Source organism: Sinohyriopsis cumingii, chromosome 11 (assembly GCF_028554795.1).
Source record: "Sinohyriopsis cumingii isolate HCF-2022 chromosome 11, ASM2855479v2, whole genome shotgun sequence".
NCBI lineage: Eukaryota > Metazoa > Mollusca > Bivalvia > Unionida > Unionidae > Sinohyriopsis > Sinohyriopsis cumingii.
The window spans coordinates 61620940-61645436 of record NC_142971.1 but is presented as its reverse complement, the minus strand read 5'-3'; the positions used below and the strand labels follow the sequence as shown (position 1 = coordinate 61645436).

General features: G+C 35.6%; 1 protein-coding gene across 4 annotated transcripts in view; it reads right to left on the bottom strand.

Moving 5' to 3' along the window:
- LOC149788551 (forkhead box protein P1-like) overlaps positions 1-24497 on the bottom strand; it is a 143103-nt gene that overhangs the window by 98302 nt on the left and 20304 nt on the right. For 2 of the 4 annotated variants that reach the window (XM_089974578.1, XM_089974579.1), the window contains exon 1: positions 22018-22750. The exons of the other annotated variants lie outside the window; for them this stretch is intronic. In XM_089974578.1, coding sequence (XP_089830704.1) covers positions 22018-22641 — 624 coding nt within the window. In that variant the 5' untranslated portion in view covers positions 22642-22750. Of the gene's footprint in view, positions 1-22017; positions 22751-24497 lie in introns of those variants that run through there. 4 annotated transcript variants of the gene reach the window in all.

The window sequence follows — 24497 nt, the reverse complement described above, 5'->3', positions numbered from 1 at the left end:
CATCATTTCATGCATAATACCTGCTGCAAATATTACTGTCAGTGTGCTAGGACAAAGCAACATTAACATACTGTATACACTCAATTATAAGTCGAGTCTAACTGCAAAACTGTACACACCCTGATCTACCATCACATAAATGCAACTTCAGATCTAGGTGATTACATTATGTTAGCAGCAGCCAGTAGAACAAAACAACACTGACCCTGATCATCTGAAAGTTCATTATGTAAGTCTATGAAGCTTGGACTTAAAAGTGATCATATAGATGTGTTACAAGGTCAAAGGAAACTAGATAGTGTTTATGTTTACAGGCTCTTTAGTCAATCTAACCAACAAACATAACCGAGATACAGGCATGTTCTCATAAGATGGATTTCACAAGCATATTCAAGTATGACCAAATGCATTTTTGCAAATATTTTCCAGTTATAATTTATTTTTTTGTGTAATCTTACAATTAAGTGTCAGTGGCAAAGTTTGTTCAGGATGATATTGCCAATTTCTGAGAAAGGTTCCATTTTTTTATATTATAAAAAAAAACATTACTGATCAGATGAGAGTTTTTCCCATGTGATATTTTTGCAGATGGTGAACAACTTTTCAGTTACCATGGTTCTTTATCAACACACAGATTCCAACTGAAAATATAGAGGCCAGTTTACCAACAATGATAAAATATGGTCCAGCTTACTGCTGATCACAATGATCAACTATGGTCCAGCTCACTGCTGATCACAATGAATAAATATGGTCAAGCTTATTGCTGATCACAATGACTAAATATGGTTCAGCTTACTGCTGATCACAATGATAAAATATGGTCCAGCTTACTGTCAATCACAATGATAAAATATGGTCAAGCTTACTGCTGATCACAATGACTAAATATGGTTCAGCTTACTGCTGATGACAACGATTAAATATGGTCCAGCTTACTGCTGATCACAATGATAAAATATGGTCCAGCTTACTGCTGATCACAATGATCAACTATGGTCCAGCTTACTGCTGATCACAATGATTAACTATGGGCCAGTTTACCAATGTAGTATTTGCTGTTGTGGGTTTAACACAATTGTTTTAGCACAATTATCACCAGTATATTTGGTGAAGGAAGAACCCTGGAAAAATCTCAGGAACAATCAGTGACACACAGGAAGTTCCTGGCAAGCTTTTTCAAACACCCGAACTGTTCAAATCCAAGACTTGAAGCCACACAGACAGAGGTGACATGTCAGTAATCTGTAACGGTGACATCTTCACTAGCCAAGGTTTCAATGACCCTATCTACACCTTGGAATATCGAGCAGATTTTTCTGTGCTTTGGGTCTATAAAGAACATTGGATGCAGTGGCAAGCCAATGCATCCAATGAAAAAATTAAGTCGTTCAAATTTGAACACTGTTTCTACATGAATGAGATAAGGTGACACAATTTGAATGGATTGATAAATAAGCAATTTTCCAGTGTCTGTCCATGTTTGCACAAATACCTTTCACTCAAATACACCTCTAAATGGCGTCCCTCTGGTACAAAGTCATACTTTTGAGGTTAAACTTACAAAGTATCCTTTTTAGGTCACGTGCAAACACAGTTGTCACTGGATGTACAATGCACCACACCATACAACATTAGTTGGCATTATATACTAAGGGAGGCATCACGTGAAGTCCAATAGAGGTCACTAAGACAAAGCACCAATATAGCTCTTCGATCTGCCAATGTGCAGATAGGGATATCGGAACCTTGGCTTGCGAAGATGTAAAGATGAGTGCCTTAGCCCACTCAACTACCTGAAGCCCCCACCAATTACACTGAACCCATCTTAACTGACCATGTTCTCCATGTAAAGATTTCTAAAATATATAGTGCTATGACCTGTCACAAGTGACCAACTGTCCTGAGAGACCATTATTTCTTGCATAAGGGGTGGTCTCACAAGACAGATACTAGTGTAAGCACAAATGATCACTTGTTCTAACTACAAATCAGTCAATAACACTTTATATACACAAAATTCAAATTAACTAAAACTACTGAAAATGTATCAGTAAATATTCATCCTAAATTTAGGTAATTCAATAAATGTAATCAATTTATTTGTAATTTAATTATACTGTATAAACTTTATATCAATTTGTTTCTGAAACTTGAAAAAAAATACTTGGCAAAATACCAGCCAAAGGACTGACAAAACTAGGTTATTACCAGTGGTGGTCACAAAATCACCTGTCCTGATTACATCTAGTATGGGATTTGACTGGAATTAAAATGTTCCAGGGGATTTAAGTTTATATGATATGATTATCATGAGAATTTGCACAGTAATATTCACAAACAATTAATATGATTTAACAAATAAATACCAAGTCAGCTAACTGATTGCATGCCAGATAGCAACTTTAAATCAAATTACCCCTTTGAAGACATTTTTGTTTACCTGGCTACTGCATAGAATTAATAAAGATTTGTTTACCTGGCTATTGCACAGAATCAATCAAGATTTCCCAACAAACTGATTGGGCCCTTTGCCAGTTTATCAGTAATCTCCTTTGGGGCACCTGCTCATCAACTATCAATGCTGGGATAATATCTAAACAATGTAAGCACATGCCTTTAATCAGTTTAACAATGTTAAAGGTCAAATTGCCTGTTTAATAGTTTGTTTTTTTTTATCCTGATGGCAATGGAATTATTTGTGTGTAAATAATTATTTTATCTGTCCTGTATACAGGTATACTGAATTAAATATGACCAAGATACTGAATGACTGATTTGCTATGCTAAAAGTAACCCAACACCCTGCAATGACATCATCTAAGCGAGCAATGCTCGTTTCCCATGAAACATTTGTAGTCATTGCAATATTATTTAATTTCCTTAAATTTTAAACTAAATTTCATATAAAAAATGATGCTTAAACTTGAAAAGGAATACAAAGCTTTCTATCATTTTGCCTATTATTTTAACTAACACATATCATGTATATACAAAACCTACATATCATGTACATGTATATACAAAATATATATACATATCATGTATATACAAAACATATATACATATCAAGTATATACTGCACATGTCTGATACCAAAGAATTAATTTCTAACACGTATGTGAAGACAAGGAACTATACAATATGATGGAGCAAAACATTCTGTGAAAAAATTTCTCATGTTATAACAATAATCATCATCATTATTTATTTTTTAAATCACAAAGTACGATGTAAATATCCGACTTTATTGTCCACCCTGTTTCTTCTACCTGAAACGTCAATCAAGACCTGCTTTAATTTAAGTACATTTATTGTTATGGGTTTTAATGCCATTTTTCACCACAAGATGGGCTATACATTGTGGCCAGTAAAAATGGTGGAAGATGAATCTGGGAAAACCACAGAAAGAAACACCAACTCATGGGAAGTTACTGGCAAGCTTTCTCATGCACCTGCGCCATCTGAGCCTGAGACCTCAACCTATGCAGACAGAGACGATATGAAATTGATCCGTACTAGTGAGCTCTTTAGATCACTCTAGGCCCCATTTAAATAGATACAATATTAATGGTCACCAAGACGCTAATTAAATATAATGATCAGATCCTAATCTGTAAGAATATGTCATCATTGAAGAGCCTGATTCATACTGTATGCAGACTAGTACTGTATGATGAAAAATCTGTACTATAATCTTTGTACAATCCTTTTCATTTAGTACAGTATGATGATAAATCTGTACTATAATCTTTGTACAATCCTTTTCATTTAGTACAGTATGATGATAAATCTGTACTATAATATCTGTACAATCCTTTTTCATTCAGTAGAGTGTGATAAATCTACTATAATCTTTGTACAATCCTTTTTCATTTAGTACAGTATGATGATAAATCTGTACTATAATCTTTGTACAATTCTTTTTCATTTAGTATTATATGATGATAAATCTGTACTAGTCATTGTACAATCCTGTTTCATTTAGTACTGTATGATGATAAATCTGTACTATCTTTGTACAATCCTTTTTCATTTAGTACAGTATGATGATAAATCTGTACTGTACTAGTCTTTGTACAATCCTTTTTCATTTAGTATATTATTATGATAAATCTGTACTAGAGTCATTGTACAATCCTGCTTCATTTAGTACAGTATGATGATAAATCTGTAATGTAATCATTGCAGAATTCTTTTTCATTTAAAGTGCAAACAGCTGAGATTTTAAGTCAATTTTTATTCTTTGACACCATTTTCTGTAGTAGTAAATTACAAGTCTTTGTTCAACTAAATGGGGAATTAAATTTATATTATAGAAATCCTTTAAGTCTGTTGAAGTACAATCATTACACGGGCTATTTTCATTCATGTTTATTCATCACTTTGTTAGTTGAAATTGAAATTACAGTTGTTGTTGTTGTTGATCTAGGGTTTAACGCCATTTTTCAGCACAAGATAGGCTATACATGGCGGCCAGTATAACTGGTGGAGGAAGAACCCTGGAAAACCCAGGGAAGAACCACCGACCCACGAGAAGCTACTGGCAGGCTTTCCCACGTACCCACGCTAGCCGAGCCTTGGACTCGAACCCACGCAGACAGAGGTGAGATGGCAGTGATCCGGAACGGTGAGCGCTTTAGACCACTCGGCCACTCGGGGCCCCTTGAAATTACAGTAATAATTTATAGTTCCAAATTGTCACCAAAGCTTCAGGACAGATGCAGTGTAAAAAATAAACTCAATGGATGCAGTGTACAGGATACACAGGATGGATGCAGTGTACACAATACACTGGATGGATACAGTGTACACAATAAATGTACATGATACATTTCATGCATGCAGTGTACATGATACATTTCATGCATGCAGTGTACATAATACATGTTGATGTACTTCTCATACAGCCCAAGTTACATGTGTGGTTTTGGATTTTTAATGTAGCTTTAACACATTAACCCCTAGCAACGACTTTACGGGGCAGGAGCTAGTAGCCTACTGTCGAGCTCTGTAGCATCATGGTCATGCATGATACACTAAAGTGGGTGGTATTATAGAAAGGTAGACCAATGTAGGTCTACAATGATACCAAATAATCTGGAATATCTAGTTGCACTACAAAACACAGATAGAAAAACCTCATTTTTTGGACCAGACTTTTTTTTAACCCAAAATCTGCCCGTGGTCGGAATCAGATTTTGTGACTGGATTTTAGCCTTTCTGGTCTCAGATCTAAGGCAAACTGGTATGAACTGCAAACAGACAGATGAGCCTTTGCAAAAAGTAGGATAAGATGGGCGTTTGGAATAAAGAGTGGTCTCCATACAAAAATAATGGCTCCGTTTAGCAAAAAAAACCTCCCAACTTTTCCCCTTCTGCTCATGCACGAGTCAAATAGTCAACGAAAATGATGTTTCTAACACAACTAGGCAGTATATTATTGAAAGATGACCGGGGATTTGGTGTTTTCGAGTCTATTCAGAAACAGCTTTCAAAATGTGTTTCCTACTCGATTTTCAGGCAAAAATGACAAAAAGCTCCAGCGGTTAATGTGTTAACAATTTTAATCATATTGTTATGACATCTACAATGTGACAGTTTATAGTGATGTCTAGAACTGGGGCATCATGCTGCAGACATGTAGCATCACGTCCCTACCATTCACATTATCCTGACACCATGGTTGACCAGTCCAAACAATAACCTCTTAATGCTGAGTACCAAGCGAGTCAGCTGCTAGTTCCACTGTAACAAGTCTTTGGTATGACTCAGCCGGGGCTCAACCCATGACCTCTCGTATCTGAGGCAGACGATCTAACCACTTAGGCCATCAAGCAGGTTGTTGTCATTTGAATATTCATTGAGACTAAATGTAACTTGCTCCTAGACTGGCAAGGTATTGTTACAATCTGTTTGAAACATTGTCATTAAAGCTTTTTTTAATGGCAGTTATTCCACTGCACAAGTCAAGGTATTGTTATAATCTGTTTGAAACATCACCATTAAAGCTTTTTAACAACAGCTATTCCACTGCACAAGGTAGAAAATACTGAATACCCTCCTCTTTTAACCCAGCATCCTCAACAGTAACAATCTGCCCACAAACTGTGGCAAAATAATGATAACTTCCAATGTTAAAACAGTAATCATGCATGCCACATTTACATATCAAAAGACTGTACCCTACTTCCATGCTCTGTACCATCAACATCATTTATAATAAACCAAAGTGGATGGCATTATGGAAAAGTAGACACTGATGTTAAGTCTACAGTTATACCAAATGAAGTAGACTTTTTACTCACATTACAAAATACAAAGGGAAAAACCTAATTTTTGAGACCCACTTTTTGTAAGGCCAAAAACTACCAGTTTTCAGAACCAGAGTTTGTGTCCAGATTTTAGATTATTTGAACTGAGATCTAAAGCAAACTGGTTAAAACGGAGAGGTGAACCATTGCAAAAGTTAGCGTAAGATTTGGAGTAAAGAGTGACCAGGACACATCATGGGTCCAATATAAAAAAAATAAAATAAAAATATAATTTTAAAAAAATAATCCAAATGTTACCCTCCTGCACATGTGAGAATGAAAAAACATTTATCAACATAGACACAGAATAAATGAAAATCTCTCAGAAGCTTATGTATTTTGATGCATTCAGAAGTAACCCCAAAATGCATTTGATGTATTCAGAAGTAACCCCAAAAATGCATTTCCATATCAGGTGAAAATGAAAATAATCTCCAGGGTTAAGGATTAAACTACCCACCTCAATAATAACAGCTTTACCCCAATTGTTGTGTAGTTAACCACCTCAATAATAACAGCTTTACCCCCACTATTGTGTAGTTAACCACCTCAATAATAACAGCTTTACTCCCACTGTTGTGTAGTTAACCACCTCAATAATAACAGCTTTACCCCCACTGTTGTGTAGTTAACCACCTCAATAATAACAGCTTTACCCCCACTGTTGTGTAGTTAACCACCTCAATAATAACAGCTTTACCCCCACTGTTGTGTAGTTAACCACCTCAATAATAACAGCTTTACCCCCACTGTTGTGTAGTTAACCACCTCAATAATAACAGCTTTACCCCAACTGTTGTGTAGTTTACAACCTCTGTGCCTCCGTGCCACAAGCAAATTTAAAATGATGCAAATGAAAACAGTAGAGTTAATATTATAGACGCATCACTGTAGTGTTAATATCGTAGTCACATCGTTGTTTCTTATCCAGCTGACAACTGATTTATGGCCTGATATGGTGACTTTTTATAAGATGACTAAACAGAACAGTAAGATCCCCATTTAACCAAATTACAGCCTAGTCATCCTCAAAATGGCCACCCTTCATTATCACACACGGGAGGCCTAAAAAATAGCACAACTTATCTGTATGACGAAATCTATGCTTATGAGGATAAATACCATATATACACACTTATGAATCCAACTGCATACTGCACACACCCAGATCTGCCATCACATAATGCGCCATCAGATCTGTGTCTGTGCAGTTTGTAAGGAGTAATCAGAAGAACAGGCAACACAGACCCTGATCTGCAGGCACTTTATGCTATGGCAGATCAGTACCTTTGTTGTTTGCAGTTTGACTTGACTTATAAGCAAGTATTTATGATAACTAACTCATGTTACTTGCTATAAAACTATCTCTTTCAGTTAGTTATTAATGTTCAAGCCGTGTTTTCTAGAGTTGCCACTTGCACCTGGAAATAATTTGTTACAGATCACATGGGCCATGAGAGATATTCAGTACTTCTCAAAATTTCTTTGAATACAAGGCCATTAAGAGAGGCAACAGTTTAACAGTATTGCTTTGCTTTTCGTGTTTCATAATGTTTGTTCCAAGACATGATATTGATCCAATATGAAAATGCATTAATCAGAACACTCAGGATAACACCTTTGCTTATATATACCTGTACTTTTAGACAGGCAAGTGTGACAGGTGTCAGTCACCTTGACAGGTAGAGATAAGCAAATCACCTCTTCCTTTTATTTATTCCAGTTTTTCTCTTCCTTGTCGGATTACATTAGCTGGTCCTTTCTAGTGTCACAACTCAGATGCCTTGTCAAGCAATGTGATGTATTTTGTGATCAGAGCCAGGTATTTCCATTTCCAGACAAATCCATCAACCTCAAGCCAATCTGATCATCACCCTGACAAAGTTATTGACTGTAACAAATCCATTACAAAGACCTTAAATTGTTACACCAGTATTGATAGTTGGAAACTATAATTGCAGAAATACACTAAATATATTGGTACAGCTGAATCCTGTTAATCCAAAGACTTCTGCATACCTGATTTAGTCCAGCCTGGAGCCATGAACAATCACATTTTGTTAATCCATCTTCTGCATACCTTTACTTCAGGCAGACAGGATCTGGCAAGACACTGGGAGGAACCACTGATCCAAGGAAAGCTACTGGCAAGCCTTCTCACATTCATGTACCCATGATGTAAAGCAATGGTTCCCAAAGTGGGCGGTATTGCCCCCTAGAAGGGGGGCAGTGAGATTACTGAGGTGGGCACTAATGCTGGATTGTTTTTTTACGGGGTAAGGTAGGAGGTGCTGAGGATAACTTAAGACAACTGCAATTAATTATAACAACATTTCTTCAATTACTCTGGGACAGAACTGATTACATCATATAATTACTATTTATTCTATTTATACCAATCAATCCATTATGTTTTACGATATTCTGGGTATATTATACAACAGAAATCTGAGGGGGAAATCTCTATTTTGAGAATGGGGGATTTCTAACTATAGGGAAGATACATCATCACAAAATGCTTCCAGGGCTAAATGGTTGCCTATGTTAGTCACCTTTCCCCCTACATATCAATGAACAGAGAATCCTAGAAAAGACCCTGTGTATCACTAAATATAATGCTAGAAAAGACCCTGCATATCACTCAACAGAATGCTAGAAAAGACCATGTGTATCACTCAACAGAATCCTAGAAATGACCCTGTGTATGGCTCAGAAGAATCCTAGAAATGACCCTGTATATCACTCAACAGAATGCTAGAAAAATTCAAAAGACCCTGTGTAACTCTCCATAGAATGCTAGAAAAGACCCTGTATATCACTCAATAGAATGCTAGAAATGACCCTGTATATCACTCAATAGAATTATAGAAATGACCCTGTATATCACTCAAGATTTTCAAATTAGCTGTTGTGGTGTACCTATTGGATATCAGACTGGCACCATTTTTATTTATGAACAAAAAGAAGTATTCAGTTTAAACCTCATGTTGATATGACTTTCCCTTCTGAAGGAGGAACTATAAAAAGATTTTAAAGATGACTGCCCTGGTGGCCATATTGGATACCAGATTGGCACCAATTCCTCTTAAGACTAACCAGACATTATAAGAGGTCTTTTGATGAAAGTAAAACATCAATTAAACCAGTCATCTAACAGAAGCAATTTTAACAAGATTTTCAAGCTGGCCATTGTGGTGGTCATACAGGAAGTCAGAATAGCACCTCTTTCATGTAAATCCAACTAGACATAATAAGAAGTCTTTCAGTTAAAACACCATGCAAGGAGTAGTGACAAGAAGATTCTGAAGATGCCCTCTACAGTATCCATATTTGACAGCAGACTGGCACCAATTCCACTTATGACCAACAAAAACCCTGTGTTCATATGTTCCAGAGGAGTGATTAAAACTCTTTAAGATGGCCACTGTAATGGGTCTATTAGATGTCTGAACATCACCACTTACATTTAGGAGCAACTGGACGCAGTAAGAAGTCATTTAGCCAAAATCCTATGTTGATATGTCCATCCATTCAGGAGGAATAGTGACAAGATTTTCAAGATGACAACTGGGATGACCATGCTGGATGTACAAGTTGTACCATTTTCATTCAGGACCAACTAAAAATCATAAGAAGCCTTCTGGTGAAAACCAATGTCAATATGACTTTCATTCAGAAGCAGCAATAACAAAAATTTCAATATGACCCCTGCAGTGGACCAGTTTGGATGCCAGAGTGGCACTGATTCCCTTTAGGAACAACTAGATATCATAAGAAGTCATTCAGTGAAAACCCTATCTTGATATGACCATCTAATCAGGAATAAGCTAAGTGAATAATATCCATTATGTAATGAGTGACAAAGTGTAGCTAAGTGAATAATATCCATTATGTGCTGTGAGTGACAAAGTGTAGCTAAGTGAATAATATCCATTATGTACAGTGAGTGACAAAGTGTAGCTAAGTGAATAATATCCATTATGTACAGTGAGTGACAAAGTGTAGCTAAGTGAATAGTATCCATGATGCATAAGCCTTCCAACTGCACTAGCCTATTTCATGTAACAAACAGTTTTTAACAAATTCAAAATTACCCTCAGTATGTTGTCATGTGAATACAGAATAAATCAAGTATTAATTTGAAAGGGAATGTTTCAATTTGGTGAGTCTTCGGAGCCCAAATTAAATGTTCAAATGGTAAAAACTATAATGTTAATTTTATAGATGAATACAAAAACTCCAAGCAGGGATTGATCCAAAACAAGTTTACATTATTGAAGTGTCATTATTTTGTCAGGTCTGGTAAACAAGTACACAAGCACCTCAAAATTTTATATTTACCAAACTCAACAAAAAAAATTACAAAAGTTTTCTCCCTTTGATCAGACCATTCTAGAAAAGGTTGCCAAGAAAGGAAGAGCAGTACCTAACTACTTACCTCCACAACATGTACACTTCAAAAGACATGTAAAACAAACTCTAATGACATTGTCATATGAGCTCAGACATATACACACTTTCTGAAATCAAATCATGATTATATGACATAAAATATATTTCTCCAACATCAAAATAATGAACACTACGAACTCTTTTGTTTATTTCCACATTTTCTTTATTCCTCATTGAGAAATGAATGATAATGCACTCGGCAAGGTTATATTGTAATTGTTACTTACTCGTGATATAATTTGGATATATTACATATTTAAAAATATTACAAATGGTACATCAAGGCCAACACAAATAATTATTATACAATAATCATTCCAAACTGTAATCACAATCTTCCCATTTGATCTTGTATTAAGGATTAAATTTTGTCATGCAATGTTGCCATAATGGTCAACTTGTGGAAGGTATTATTTCTAAAAACAAAAAAATCACAAGTGAACTTATGTATCTGTTTTCTAATCTACAGATTATTGTTCATCTATGTCAATTATTGATAAACAAAAACCAACACATGCCATAAATTACTGTTAATTAAACTACAGCCCCTCTTTTAGTACAGGTCTTCACTGTCATTCTGTATTCTCAATATGAAACCCTCAATATAATGGTGTTGTTTTTATATGGTCTATCCTCACTATTAAACCCTCAATATAATGCTGTCATTTTTAATATTGTCTATCCTCACTATTCAAGCCTCAATATAATGCTGTCATTTTTATAGTGTATCCTCACTATTAAACCCTCAATATAAAGCTGTAATTTTATAGTGTATCCTCACTATTAAACCTTCAATATAATGCTATCATTTTTGTAGTGTATCCTCACTATTAAACCCTCAATATAATGATGACCCTCTCTTAAAGGAGACCAGAAACCAATGGAAATATTGGATAATAATAAAGGTACTATAGCAGTAAACCTTATTCTGAAGTATCATTTGCGACCGAAATGCCAATATTAAAATATTGGCCTATCTTCTAGGAGCTGAATTTCCGTGACCTCGTATGCAAAATTTCCGCGCCTATTCGGTTACTTTCGGGATGTGACGTCATAGTAGCGACTCCAGCAGCCCAAGTGGGAGTTGCCAGAGTAAAAGACAATATCGTTTTGCGTTGCTTACGGGTGTAATAAAACATTAAGAAAAGCCAGTGGACAACATTTTTTTTTCTTTTCCGAAAGATAAAGGCATACTGAAAGAATGGATACATTATTACAAACGAGTCGATTTCAAAGCAACACCATACAGTCCTATGTGCTCGTTACATTTCTCAAAGAACTGTATCGAGAGGGATTCTGAAAAAATGGCAGCTCAAGGATACGCAAGTGCTAGGCTTAGACAAAAAGTTGGCTCTGTTCCAGACATAACGTTGAATATTTTAAATCCTGGGAAAAGTGTTAAATGTGTGAGTTACGAAAATAGGCAGAAGGCCGAGTAAGTGACCACAAAATGCAACAATCAATTCACAGATCTTTTATTTACACCAGCAGTGCTAAAAATAAATCGGATAGCCCGATACCCTGGGTCCCTCTGGTTTTAGTTCCGGCCCATCCTGTATTCAAAATGAGGTGCCCGTCAGGCTTGTCGAAACAAAAATTGTTTGCCTGAGGAAACTTTGATCGCGCTGGTGAAATTAGTAAATGTATTTTCAAGATGTTGACATGCATGCCTTAACACGGCACAATCTAAATCAAATCACTACTGTCCAAGGTGAAATTTAGATTTGATTTTAATCAAATGGAGGCTTTGCCAGAAATAATATTCTAAACCTGTCGTGTTTCGAGAAAACACAATTTTCAGTAATCTTATAAAAATTACAAATTTAAAAAAAAAATCATTGTATACATGTAGTATGTATAAACGGTAATCTGTAATGATTGGAACTGATATAAAATTATTCCTTGGGCAGTTTAAATAACAGCGATTAAAAGAAAAGAGGTCAAAGTTTCACATTAAATGGCTGACAATAGAAACTGGGGGGGGGGGGGACTATTGACCCAACCCCTTGCCCCAATGTGCGAGCGCCCATGGGACGTACCTTTTCTCCATGTGATACGCCTTATTATTCCCCCAGGACAAGCCCATTTTGCATATTCTGGTCAGCTCTGGCTAAATTGCAAAATAGCTAAAGTTTTGATTTAAGTACGCAAACAATAAAGCCGATGTGACCGTTCCGGTGGCCTAGTGGTTAGAGCGTCCGCCTCGGATGCCGGAGATCGTGGGTTCGATCCCCGGCCGAGTCATACGAAAGACTTTAAAAATGGTACTAACAGCTGCCTCGCTTGGCGTTCAGCATTAAGAGGTTAGTGTTAGGACTGGTCGGCCTGGTGTCAGGATAATGTGACTGAGTGGGACATCATGCTACATGTCTGCGGCATGATGCCCCAGTGCTAGACATCACTATAAACTGCCACATTGCATACATCGTAGCGATATGACTGAAAAATTGTTAAAGCTACGTTAAAAATCAAAATCACATCACATCACAATAAAGCCGATGTGACTGATGAACATACTCCATCCTTGCATTGATCTTGTGAAAAGGACTGCCCTTCGGACATACTTCAAAGAAACCCTGTTCGACAGTGTGTGTGTGTGTGTGTAAGCACCAGCAATTGATTGCCAAAATAAACGATGCATATTTTGTTGTTACTTACGATGCCATGGACTTCAGGTTTAAGTCTTAATGCATGTAACACTGTTTGCTGAACAAAATATTTATTCAGAATTAGTTCTTTAGGGCCACATATACTGCATGGTATATTTTGTTTTATTCCTTTTAATTTAATTATGGTAATTAAACTTTACATATACGGTCGCGGAATGTCAGGTGTTAACTGGCCGAGTTTCTTTGGCGGAAATGGAGATGCGATTTTTGTTTGCAGAGAAAATTTCACAGTGATCATTCATTTAAGCTAATTGGTGACAACTGTATTCTTTTAATTTTGTTATGCTATAGTACTGTTGTAGTTGTTTAAAAACATCTGAAATTTACTTTAATAATGTTTAATTTTCACGTTCTATTTACTGAAGAAGAAAAAAAAAACTGTTGTGTGATATTAATTATTTCGTCCAGTGCCGGATTTAGACGTGTGATTTGAATTTTTTACGTAGCTTTAACAATTTTTCAGTCATATCACTACGATGTCTGCAGTGTGGCAGCTTAGACTGTGGATTGCGTACGTTATATCTATTTATAAACGGTTTGGGGTTGGTTTTTTCTTCTTCTGACAAATGAAAATTGACAGACATAATGTAATTATCGGGACTTAGCTGCGAAAAATTTAGAGATATTACGAGATCGGGATGTAGATGAGGAAATACCCCCAAAATCAGGAGGTTTTTCTCCCGGCTTGAGAGTTGACAGGTATGAACTGTCCGGGCTTGTGGAATTTCAGTCAGGGCTTGAGTTTATTTAAGTCACCAGCCCGGGGCCTGTGCCTAAAAGAATTCTTTTAACACTGACCAGTACAGTACATAAACTATTATATCAGGCTGCAGATTCAAGTTTTGAATGTGCAACCCAAATGTGGTCTCCTTCCGTCTGCCTCGCTCGCCAATGTTTATGTTTGTATTCGAGGACTGGCTAGTATTGCGTCACGGTACCACGTGATCTGTCGTCTCATTAAAACTCGGAAAAACTCGGCAATTTACGGAATCGTGGTATCTTCCATGCAATAAAATCACTACCCGCTTACGATATTTAATTTATAAACATGTCAGTCGAATTAAAATCTGTAGAGAATTACATACGTAGAAGGAAAATTTTGATTTCTAGTCTCCTTTAATGTGTTATACTAAGAATAAAGCAACTCCCACAATACACTGCTGATACTCTTATAACATGTTATTCCGACTATAAAGACCCTCAGTATATTAATGGCACTATCATACTGTGTAATCTCACTATAAAGACCTTCAGTATGCCACTGTCCTTTTTATAATGGCTATGAAGACCCTCTGTATACCATTGCACTTCTTATAATGTGGCTATGCTCACTAAAAAAAGTATCCACTGCATTGTACCTCAGCATAATCCCAAGAAACTGCTGTGCCCACAGTGATTTGTTTTGTTTGTATAAAAAAAATACATAATGACAACACTCACTCACTTTCTATTAAAACAAATTATGCCTGGTGATAAAATTGAGCAGTTGAAATATGCACCTGCACCAATTCTGTGTTTATTTTTATCCTGTTGGCATGATCAGACACTGGTTAAATATCTCAGTACGAGACATTCCAAATTTGCTTCCCATGTGCAATTTAAGTACATTACAGATCATTTAATAGTAACTTCTGCAAGAAGTTTCTCGCGTGCTTTGCCAGTACTTTCTTCAGGGAATAAGCTACAGTAAGTTCTGATCAGTGGTTACTGTTTACCCTGAACTGGAACAAACAATAACTACCAATCAGAATTCAATGTAACATTTCACTGCATGGTACAAAGGAAGTGTAGCCATCAAATTAGACTCAAGCAGACAAGATACGAATCAACATAGTACTTTTGTGTATGTGTAAAAGTGGTCATCAAATAATGAGTCAAGTATTTCAATATACATAAGTAACACATTTAAAATGTCTCCATCATGCTGACCATGCCATTGGGATAAAGACAATTAGAATGCAATCATCATGGTAGATGAGTGGGTGATGGACATTATGAACATCACCTTATGTTTTTAGTAGAAGGAGAGTGGGTGTTGACAGTAGTTTTTTCTTTTTAAATGACAAAAATGAGTGCCAGTGCCTGCAACATAAGTTTCAGAAGAATTCTCAAATCAAAAAATAAAATTTATGTGAATAACTAATCATTATTCATTGCTGCTGAATATTAACGTAACATTTGGGGAAGGAATCATTTTGTATTGATTCTCTTAAAACACAGGTATTCCCACTATAAAGACCCCCTGTATAAAACTGCTCTTAATATAATGTGGCTATACTCAGTATAAACATCCCAGTATACCTCTACCTTCTTATAATGTGGTTATACTAAGTATAAAAATCCCAGTATACCACTACCTTCTTATAATGTGGCTATACTCACTATAAAGACCCCCAATATATCACTACCTGCTTTATGTGTCTATACTCACTATAAGTACCCTCAGTATATAACTACCTTCTTATATGGCTATAATAACTAAATACCCTCAGTATATAACTACCTTCTTATATGACTATAATAACAATAAATACCCTCAGTATATCAGTGCCTTCTAATATGGCTATAATAACTATAAATACCCTCATTATATCACTGCCTTTCTTATATGGCTATAATCACTATATAGACATGCAGTATACCACTGGGGACACTCTTTAATGCAGACATGGAGCCTATCAGATTCTTGGAAATTTTTTATATTTTATTGCTACTTAAATTGTATTGTTTATTTTCAGTGCCTCACTACTGAAAAACAAAGTTTATAATTTTATATGACATCTATTGAAGTAACAAATTAAAGAAATAATAACATGCAGATATTACTTACCATGTTAAATTCCTACTTTTTTAATTGTTGAATTCAAAATACTTAGGTGGGAGAGACATAAACTTTGTAACTATGCTGTAAAATCAGGAAGTACTCAAAAATCAATAAATATGGCATATTTATTTTTGTCTAAGACTGGAAGTATTCAAAAATCCAACCAATGGGCATATTTATTTTTATCTGAGACTGGATGTATGCAAGATCAATCCAATAGGCATATTTATTTTTGTCTGAGACTGGAAGTATTCAAAAATCAATCCAATGGGCATATTTATTTTTGTCTGAGGCTGGATGTATGCAAGATCAATCCAATAGGCATATTTATTTTTGTCTGAGACTGGAAGTATTCAAAAATCAATCCAATGGGCATATTTATTTTTGTCTGAGGCTGGATGCATGCAAGATCAATCCAATAGGCATATTTATTTTTGTCTGAGACTGGAAGTATTCAAAAATCAATCCAATGGGCATATTTATTTTTGTCTGAGGCTGGATGTATGCAAGATCAATCCAATAGGCATATTTATTTTTGTCTGAGACTGGAAGTATTCAAAAATCAATCCAATGGGCATATTTATTTTTGTCTGAGGCTGGATGCATGCAAGATCAATCCAATAGGCATATTTATTTTTGTCTGAGACTGGAAGTATTCAAAAATCAATCCAATGGGCATATTTATTTTTGTCTGAGACTGGATGTATGCAAAATCAATCCAATGGGCATATTTATTTTTGTCTGAGACTGGAATTATGCAAAAATCAATCCAATGGGTATATTTATTTTTATCTGAGACTGGAAGAAGACCAGGCTTTTTGATACTTGACGGATCTGGCAACTATTATATAAACTAAACCTGCCTACATTCAATACACAAAATGAACAATCACAAGACGTGTAGGAAAACTTCACCATGATAGCCATAATTCTGCAAAACTAAAAACACAATGCTTCACTGCTCAATAATAAACCAACCAGAAATATCTTAACAGCTAAAATCCCTGGAATACTGGAAAGTTTTTGACACAGTTAAATCATGGAAAACTGGCGCAACATCAACTAAAATGTCCAGAAACATAAACATGACAACAATACACTGAATCTTCAGTCTCAATTTATTGACAACTTTTTGCCTCAAAGCTTGTTGGCATAGATATATCTAGAATCTGCATACAAATACATATGCACACAAAATGTACAGTACATGTATGTAGAAATGTCCTGAATGGATATATTTGTCATGAATTTAAAAGTTTGGAAACATTTTGTTTCTTATTTGATGGCAAGAAATAATTTATGTTTGGCAAAGTTTTATATTCCTTAAATTTTTGAAAGTCAAATTTATAAATTTTCCATTCAACTGCAAAAGTACATAAATATAAGAAATCACACAAATTTCCCATTTATGGCATTCTATGTGTATTTGACTTTATTCATAAATATTCCACTCCCATGTCAAAATCACTCTCCATCGACTTATCTAATTTTTTCCCCAATAAAATATTCAGTTTTATGACATTTCTGATGCGACCTGCCATGATCCATTTCACCTTTCACTACACACCTGTTACAGCAGTTCAAAACTTCAAACAAGATTTAAGTGTGTTCAGGTATGTTGACCTTTAAGTGTGACTTCATTCCTGCCATGATTTTTTTGTTGGTTTTTTGAACAAAATTATTGCTCTATTTATTATGTCAAACAATATCTGATGTACTCATTTCACACCGAACAAATTGTCAAAAATGCAAATCATTTATGTGTGCAGTGCCTACTAATTGCCTCATCCGACGTTAGACAGAAAAACATTAATTTCTTATTGGACTAATATCAATTATTTCATCTGAAATAAGAATTCTTACACTCTGGCTTTAAATATTAGTGTTAAACACTATATACTGGAGTAATATTAAATAATCAGTGATAACATTCAATGTTCCCTCTAAGATGAGCGTGCGTGGCCGCACAGCTGCTCAGACATCCCTGTGCATCGCAATCGACGAAGATCTAAAGATTTTGCTCAAGTCACCATAATGCTTGCACAATGCACCCCGCATAGTGTGCACATCTACCATTCGCTTAGAGGAAACGTTGGTAACATTGTACTCTGAGTAATATTAAACAGTGTTAATCATTATACACTGCAGTAACATTAATGAATAATAAGAATACTGAAACATGCTACAAATGTTGACACATCAATTGAAATAAGAGACAAACTAAGCAGAGTACTAATGGGGGGGGGTATTTAAATAAAAATATGTTTTCTGAAGATATTGTTTGGATTTTTATGTAGCTTTAAACAATTGTTAGCCAATTCATTATGATGCCTACAATGTGACAGCTTATAGTGATATCATAGCGATATCTAGCACTGGGGGCATCATGCCAGACATGTAGCATGATGTCCCACCCAGTCACATTATCCTGACACCAGACCAACCATACCCAACACTAATCTCCTAATGCTGATCACCTAGTGAGGCACCTGTTAGTATCATTTTTACAAGTCTTTGGTATGACTTGGCTGGGGTTCGAACCTGTGACCTCCTGCATCCAAGGGGGATGCTCCAACCACTAGGCCACTGGAGTAGTCATATTGGGTATAGATAGGAAAATATCTACACTGAATATGTTCATGGATATAGATAGGAAAATATATACACTGAACACCTACATAGGGTACAGGTAAGCACATGTATACATTGAACATGTGTGGATGTTGACATAAATTAAACAATGTAGCTGGTAAGTTGACAACTGACAAAACTCAAGTGACAGTTATGACAGACTCCTGTGTGGCAATATCAGGTGCTGATAAACAATTCTAATGCCAGTATCTGGAGTTTTTATATAATGAAGTCAAAATGGATGCAGTACATATTAGGTTCTGTGGGTTTAGGAAATGATCAGAGAGCAACATATCTATGTAGCACATTATTTGGTCCCTCAAAGTAAACAACAGCTGTTGCACTTTAACAACATCTGCATCTTTATTAGCAAATGTATCAACATGTGGAAGAAAGTGGTTCAACTTAAACAAGTGAAGATGCTACATCTGAGATACAATTCTTCTTTACTGATGCAAGTGACCACATATAAAACGGCATTCATATTTGGACAGAAGATGAACAGAATTTGATTTACATTTATCTTCTTGTGATTTACAATACATGCGTGCTCTGGTATGCAATGAAGCCCATTTTAGCCAGCAGAGCATAGCAAATACACAGTACAGCCTATGGAGCATAGTAAATACACAGTACTTGTTGTGAAGCATAGTAAATACACTAAAGCCTATGGAGCATAGTAAATACAAATTATTTGTTGTGAAGCATAGTAAATACACAGTACAGCCTATGGAGCATAGTAAATACACAGCTCAGGTTATGGAGCACAGTAAATACACAGTAGTCTATGGAGCATATTAAATACACAGTACAGCCTATGGAGCACAGTAAATACACAGTAGTCTGTGGAGCATAGTAACCACACAGTACTGGCTTTTGAGCACAGAAAATACACAGTACAGCCTATGGAGCATAGTAAATACACAGTACAGGCTATGGATCACAGTAAATACACAGTACAGCCTATGGAGCTTAGTAAATACACAGCACAGGCTATGGAGCATAGTAAATACACAGTACAGGCTATGTAGCACAGTAAATACACAGTACCTGTTATAGAGCAAAGTAAATACACGGTAGTCTGTGGAGCATAGTAACCACACATTACAGTCTGTGGAGCAAAGTAAATACAAACTACAGTCTGTGGAGCAAAGTAAATACACAGTACAGCCCATGGAGCACAGTAAATACACAGTACAGCCCATGGAGCATAGTAAATGCACAGTACTTGTTGTTCATCCTGTTTTATAATGGTCATATCAATGGGAATCTAAGCATAAGAAAACAAAACTTTGTTCATTACATTGTGATATTAGAGGTACAATTTCAAGCACAACCCAACACATCAACACATTAAAAATACTGATGAAATGCATCAACACATTAAAAGTACTCATGAAACAATTAAAAGCAGTTTGGCCATGATACGTTTAGGCATTTGTCACTAATATTCATTTATAATTCAAATTTAGTTTCAGATCATTACTGTAAGCTCTTAGAAATAAATAAGAATATGCAATGATGTTGATTTTGGGTAACTGGCAAGATGACACCTGCTCAATGACCTACTATGACAGTGTATACTCAGCCTCACAGTGGAAGGATACAACTTTTAGGGCATTTGCTGCTCAAGCTTACACACAGCTGCCACCTAAAGAGCTTCAAATTAAAACCACCATTCTAAATGACAATGGGCAAGTCTGTTTCCATGCCACTGATTGCCAAATTCTGACTGGCTGTATGCGATTTACAGATACTGATTTCTCATTTGCATACATGTATACAGTTAGACAAGGTTATTATAATTCCATTATTGCTTTTAAAATAATTTTTATTATTTTCCCTGTATTTCATGTAAAATTTAATAATAAGGATTGATCTAGGGCCTTTTTTTTTACATTCACTCAAGTATAAACTGGAAAAATACTTCTGTGCAAACTTGAGCATGATCCATTTAATATGCCCAAGTTAATAACTTCAATATTATTGTGATGTGAACATGCTAAATATTGCTATGGAATGGGACATCTAGTGGGGCATAAAATATACCCGAAGCACTCTCTTGTGTGTAGTTGGAGGGGACTATTAGAGGCAAGCGTTGAGTCAGCACAGTGATTGGCATGTAAGACTATTAACTGAAAGGGAGTGGGTTCAAATCCTACTACTGGAGGTTGGCATTAAGACTATTAACTGAAAGGGAGTGGGTTCAAATCCTACTACTGGAGGTTGGCATGCAAGACTATTAACTGAAATGGAGTGGGTTCAAATCCTACTACTGGATCAAACAGAATTGGCTTTTATTGTGTCATTTAAAAAGGCACTAAACTCCAACTTGTTTTACTGTGTGGCAACACACCGAACCAAATCCAACTGAACTGTGTGGCAACACAAGAAACCAAATCTAACCAAACTGTCGAATGTTAGACTAAGTTTACCTCCAAATACAACAATTTAGTGTACAAGTACATTTAGTGCAAATTTATTAGAAAATGATGAAAGATCAAAATGATTTATGTTTATCATCACCTGTGTGTTTTTTTTTTGTTTGTTTATTTATGAGGCATAACATCAGTATTTATGCATGCAAATGTAATTCAACCGTATCCTGGCTAAATAATCTCCGAATCTCAAGTGCTATCTATTTCATACTGGAGTTGACTTGAAATATTTAGTGTGTACCACACAAGGGTCATTTAACACGATTCAAAAAAGTCTAAAGTACTTTAACGATCCTGTACACAAGATCAAAATCATGAAACCAAAGAAATACAAAACCTCAAAAATGAAATGGGAATAGAAAACATTTCTGATAAAATGACATACATGTGATTTATACCAACCATCAGAAGGCCTTCTTCACTCTCACATACTTCACCTTATGTTGGTAGAGTAGACAAATGTAAATCAAATGCAAACCCAGATAAATTTTAATAAAATCTAAACCTAAACAGTCTATAAGTTAGGACTGAAATGTCATTAATTAGTATGAATCTAAAAATTAAGATTTTTTTGTAAAGTTTGCAATACCAGAAAGTTCAGTGTACATGTAATACAACAATATCTGACATATCAGATATCATTGGGCATCAACCCCATTTCTAATCTAAATTTACAAACGTACTCTTACCTTAGAAATCCCTGAAAAACTGGTGTCTTTGTGCTTAAAGTAAACAGACTGACTTGGATGTATCAAGTTGAGCATGGCATGATTAGACTGGTCCAAGTCCTTCTGATGAAAGCCTTCCTCCTTTTCCCTCTGTCTGGGAGTTATTTTGGGATCCAACCTGCTCCCTTCCAAATTCAATGTATTTAATTTTCTTTGGCTGTTGACATTGTTGTCATGCTCACTCCCAGGTGGGTCAGGTGTGCTGTTGATATTTCGAGCATGTTTGTGTCCAGGTATGGGATACCTCCTTACACCATAAAAATGCTGCCCAAAAGCGTGAGAATGTTGTGCAATCAAAGAAAGATCATAACCTCCTGCTTCTCTCCACTTGTCAGCTGCCATCTGTACAACATGGTGGTTATCTGCAGACGCATTAGGAGAGAAATATGTTTCTCTCATATTTATTCCACTGGGTGTATAAACATTAACATCCCCAAATGGACCTATGGCACCATGGACATATGGAGAAATATTTAGAGCCGCATTCTGTACAACATTATTAAAAAACCCAGGAGGCCTCACATCATATTTTACACTCATTTTCCATCCGTTTGAATAATCTCCTGGGTGGAAACAGTGAATCATAACTTGGCTCCAAAATTTTGTTTTCAATGTTGCAGATTTGATTGTATTTTTGGGGGTGTATGTGTGTTCTCCCCTTCTTTACATGGTACACAAAGCTACCCTCACATAGTCCTTGATGAAGTGTCGAGCTGTAACTGGTGTATACTGTACTATTTATAACCACTTTTAAAAAGAGTAGTACCAGGCACTTCAAGCAAAATTAATCAACAGGAAATTTGGTTCCCGTGATCCCACTCAAAATGGAAAGAGAACTACAATAACAATGCACAAGAGGTGTAACAAACTGACAAGTGGAAATTTCCTCTTTCTCGTACTCTGGCCTACTGCCCTAAAGTCTAATAATTTCCATCTCCTGCCCACAGCTGACGCACATTTAAAACGACTGAACTGTATGAAAGTGCTGAATTGTACTCCGATGTAAAGTTAGCAGATCTATCATGTCCTTCTCTTTGAAATGTTCCTTGTGAATAACTGACCAAGTAAAAATGTTAAGAGAAATGACAAGGTGCAAACGTGTTTAACCAACCAAGCTGAATTCCTATGACTGGCATGTAACCAGCTGTTACTTTCAAAATGGAAACGTAGACAATATTAAAAGTAAATAAAGTCATTAACTGAATATCCTAGTCAAGTCCTCATGTCAATGTAATAACTTAATCTCAGTCTCTGAACATATATGCAAAAAACTTTTTCAACTTTTTTTAAAAAAAGTCAGAATATTTGCTACTGTTCTCTACTCCAAATGACACTAATCCCATACAGGCCTGTAGCCATTTATACTCTTGTCGAGTTTGACAGCTATTAATTTACACCAGCCTACTGTCATTTGATACCCATGAATATATTCTAAACATTAAACATGCTCCAAGATATAAAACCAAAGCAAATTTCAATTCACTCACAAAACAGAAATCCTAGATATTCTCCAATACCTTTTGTTTGCTGTGTATCAAAATAGTGTGATTATCTATATCACATATCTTTCATAATTAATGGCCTCTTTCAAACACAAGTTACATTGGCCTCTTTCAAAAACAAGTTACACTGGCCTCTATCAAACACAAGTTACACTGGCCTCTTTCAAACACAAGTTACAAATAAGACTGGGAGAGTCATTATGTAAACTTATAGAATTCTGTAGTTACTGTTCAAACATTTTAAAACTCCCAAAGTAGTTTTGATTTCCTGTCCAAATCAAGCCTGACAAATGAACAACTGTCTCAAAACAGCAAATCATAATTCAATACTGTAATAATAAACTAGCACTAAGAAAATATACCAAATTATTTTGAGTATTTACACCAAAAATATTCCAGCAATGAATGCTGTAAATGTACTGTTGTTTCCCAAGCTGGAGTTTCACAAACTGGACTACATTACTACAATCTTGTAATATTATACATAACACCTATTCACAAATACTCATATATAATACCTATTCATAAATACAAGGTATCTATTAAACATAATGGTGATGTATATCTGATATTTGTCATGGATCAATACACACAAATTCCTAATATTTAAGAGACTTTGATCTCCATTTTATGATATTCAAATACATCATGCAAACAGCAGTTGCATACTGGGGACAATGGCCCATCATGCCATTGACAACTGACTGCCTGACTAGTGACATAACTTACGCAAGCACCTAAATGACCAGACTTTACCAGTCATTAGTTATCATCACATACTACGGTAACTCTTAAGTCATGGTATATCAAAGGAATCAAAAATAAGGAAGTGTGCAATTAAATATTACGCTAATTTTAAATGAAGTATTCTGGAAGAAAATATGCATTTTTATGCAATTTCCGAATCCCAACTCTCCCAAAAAGTCTGAAAAGTTTTCT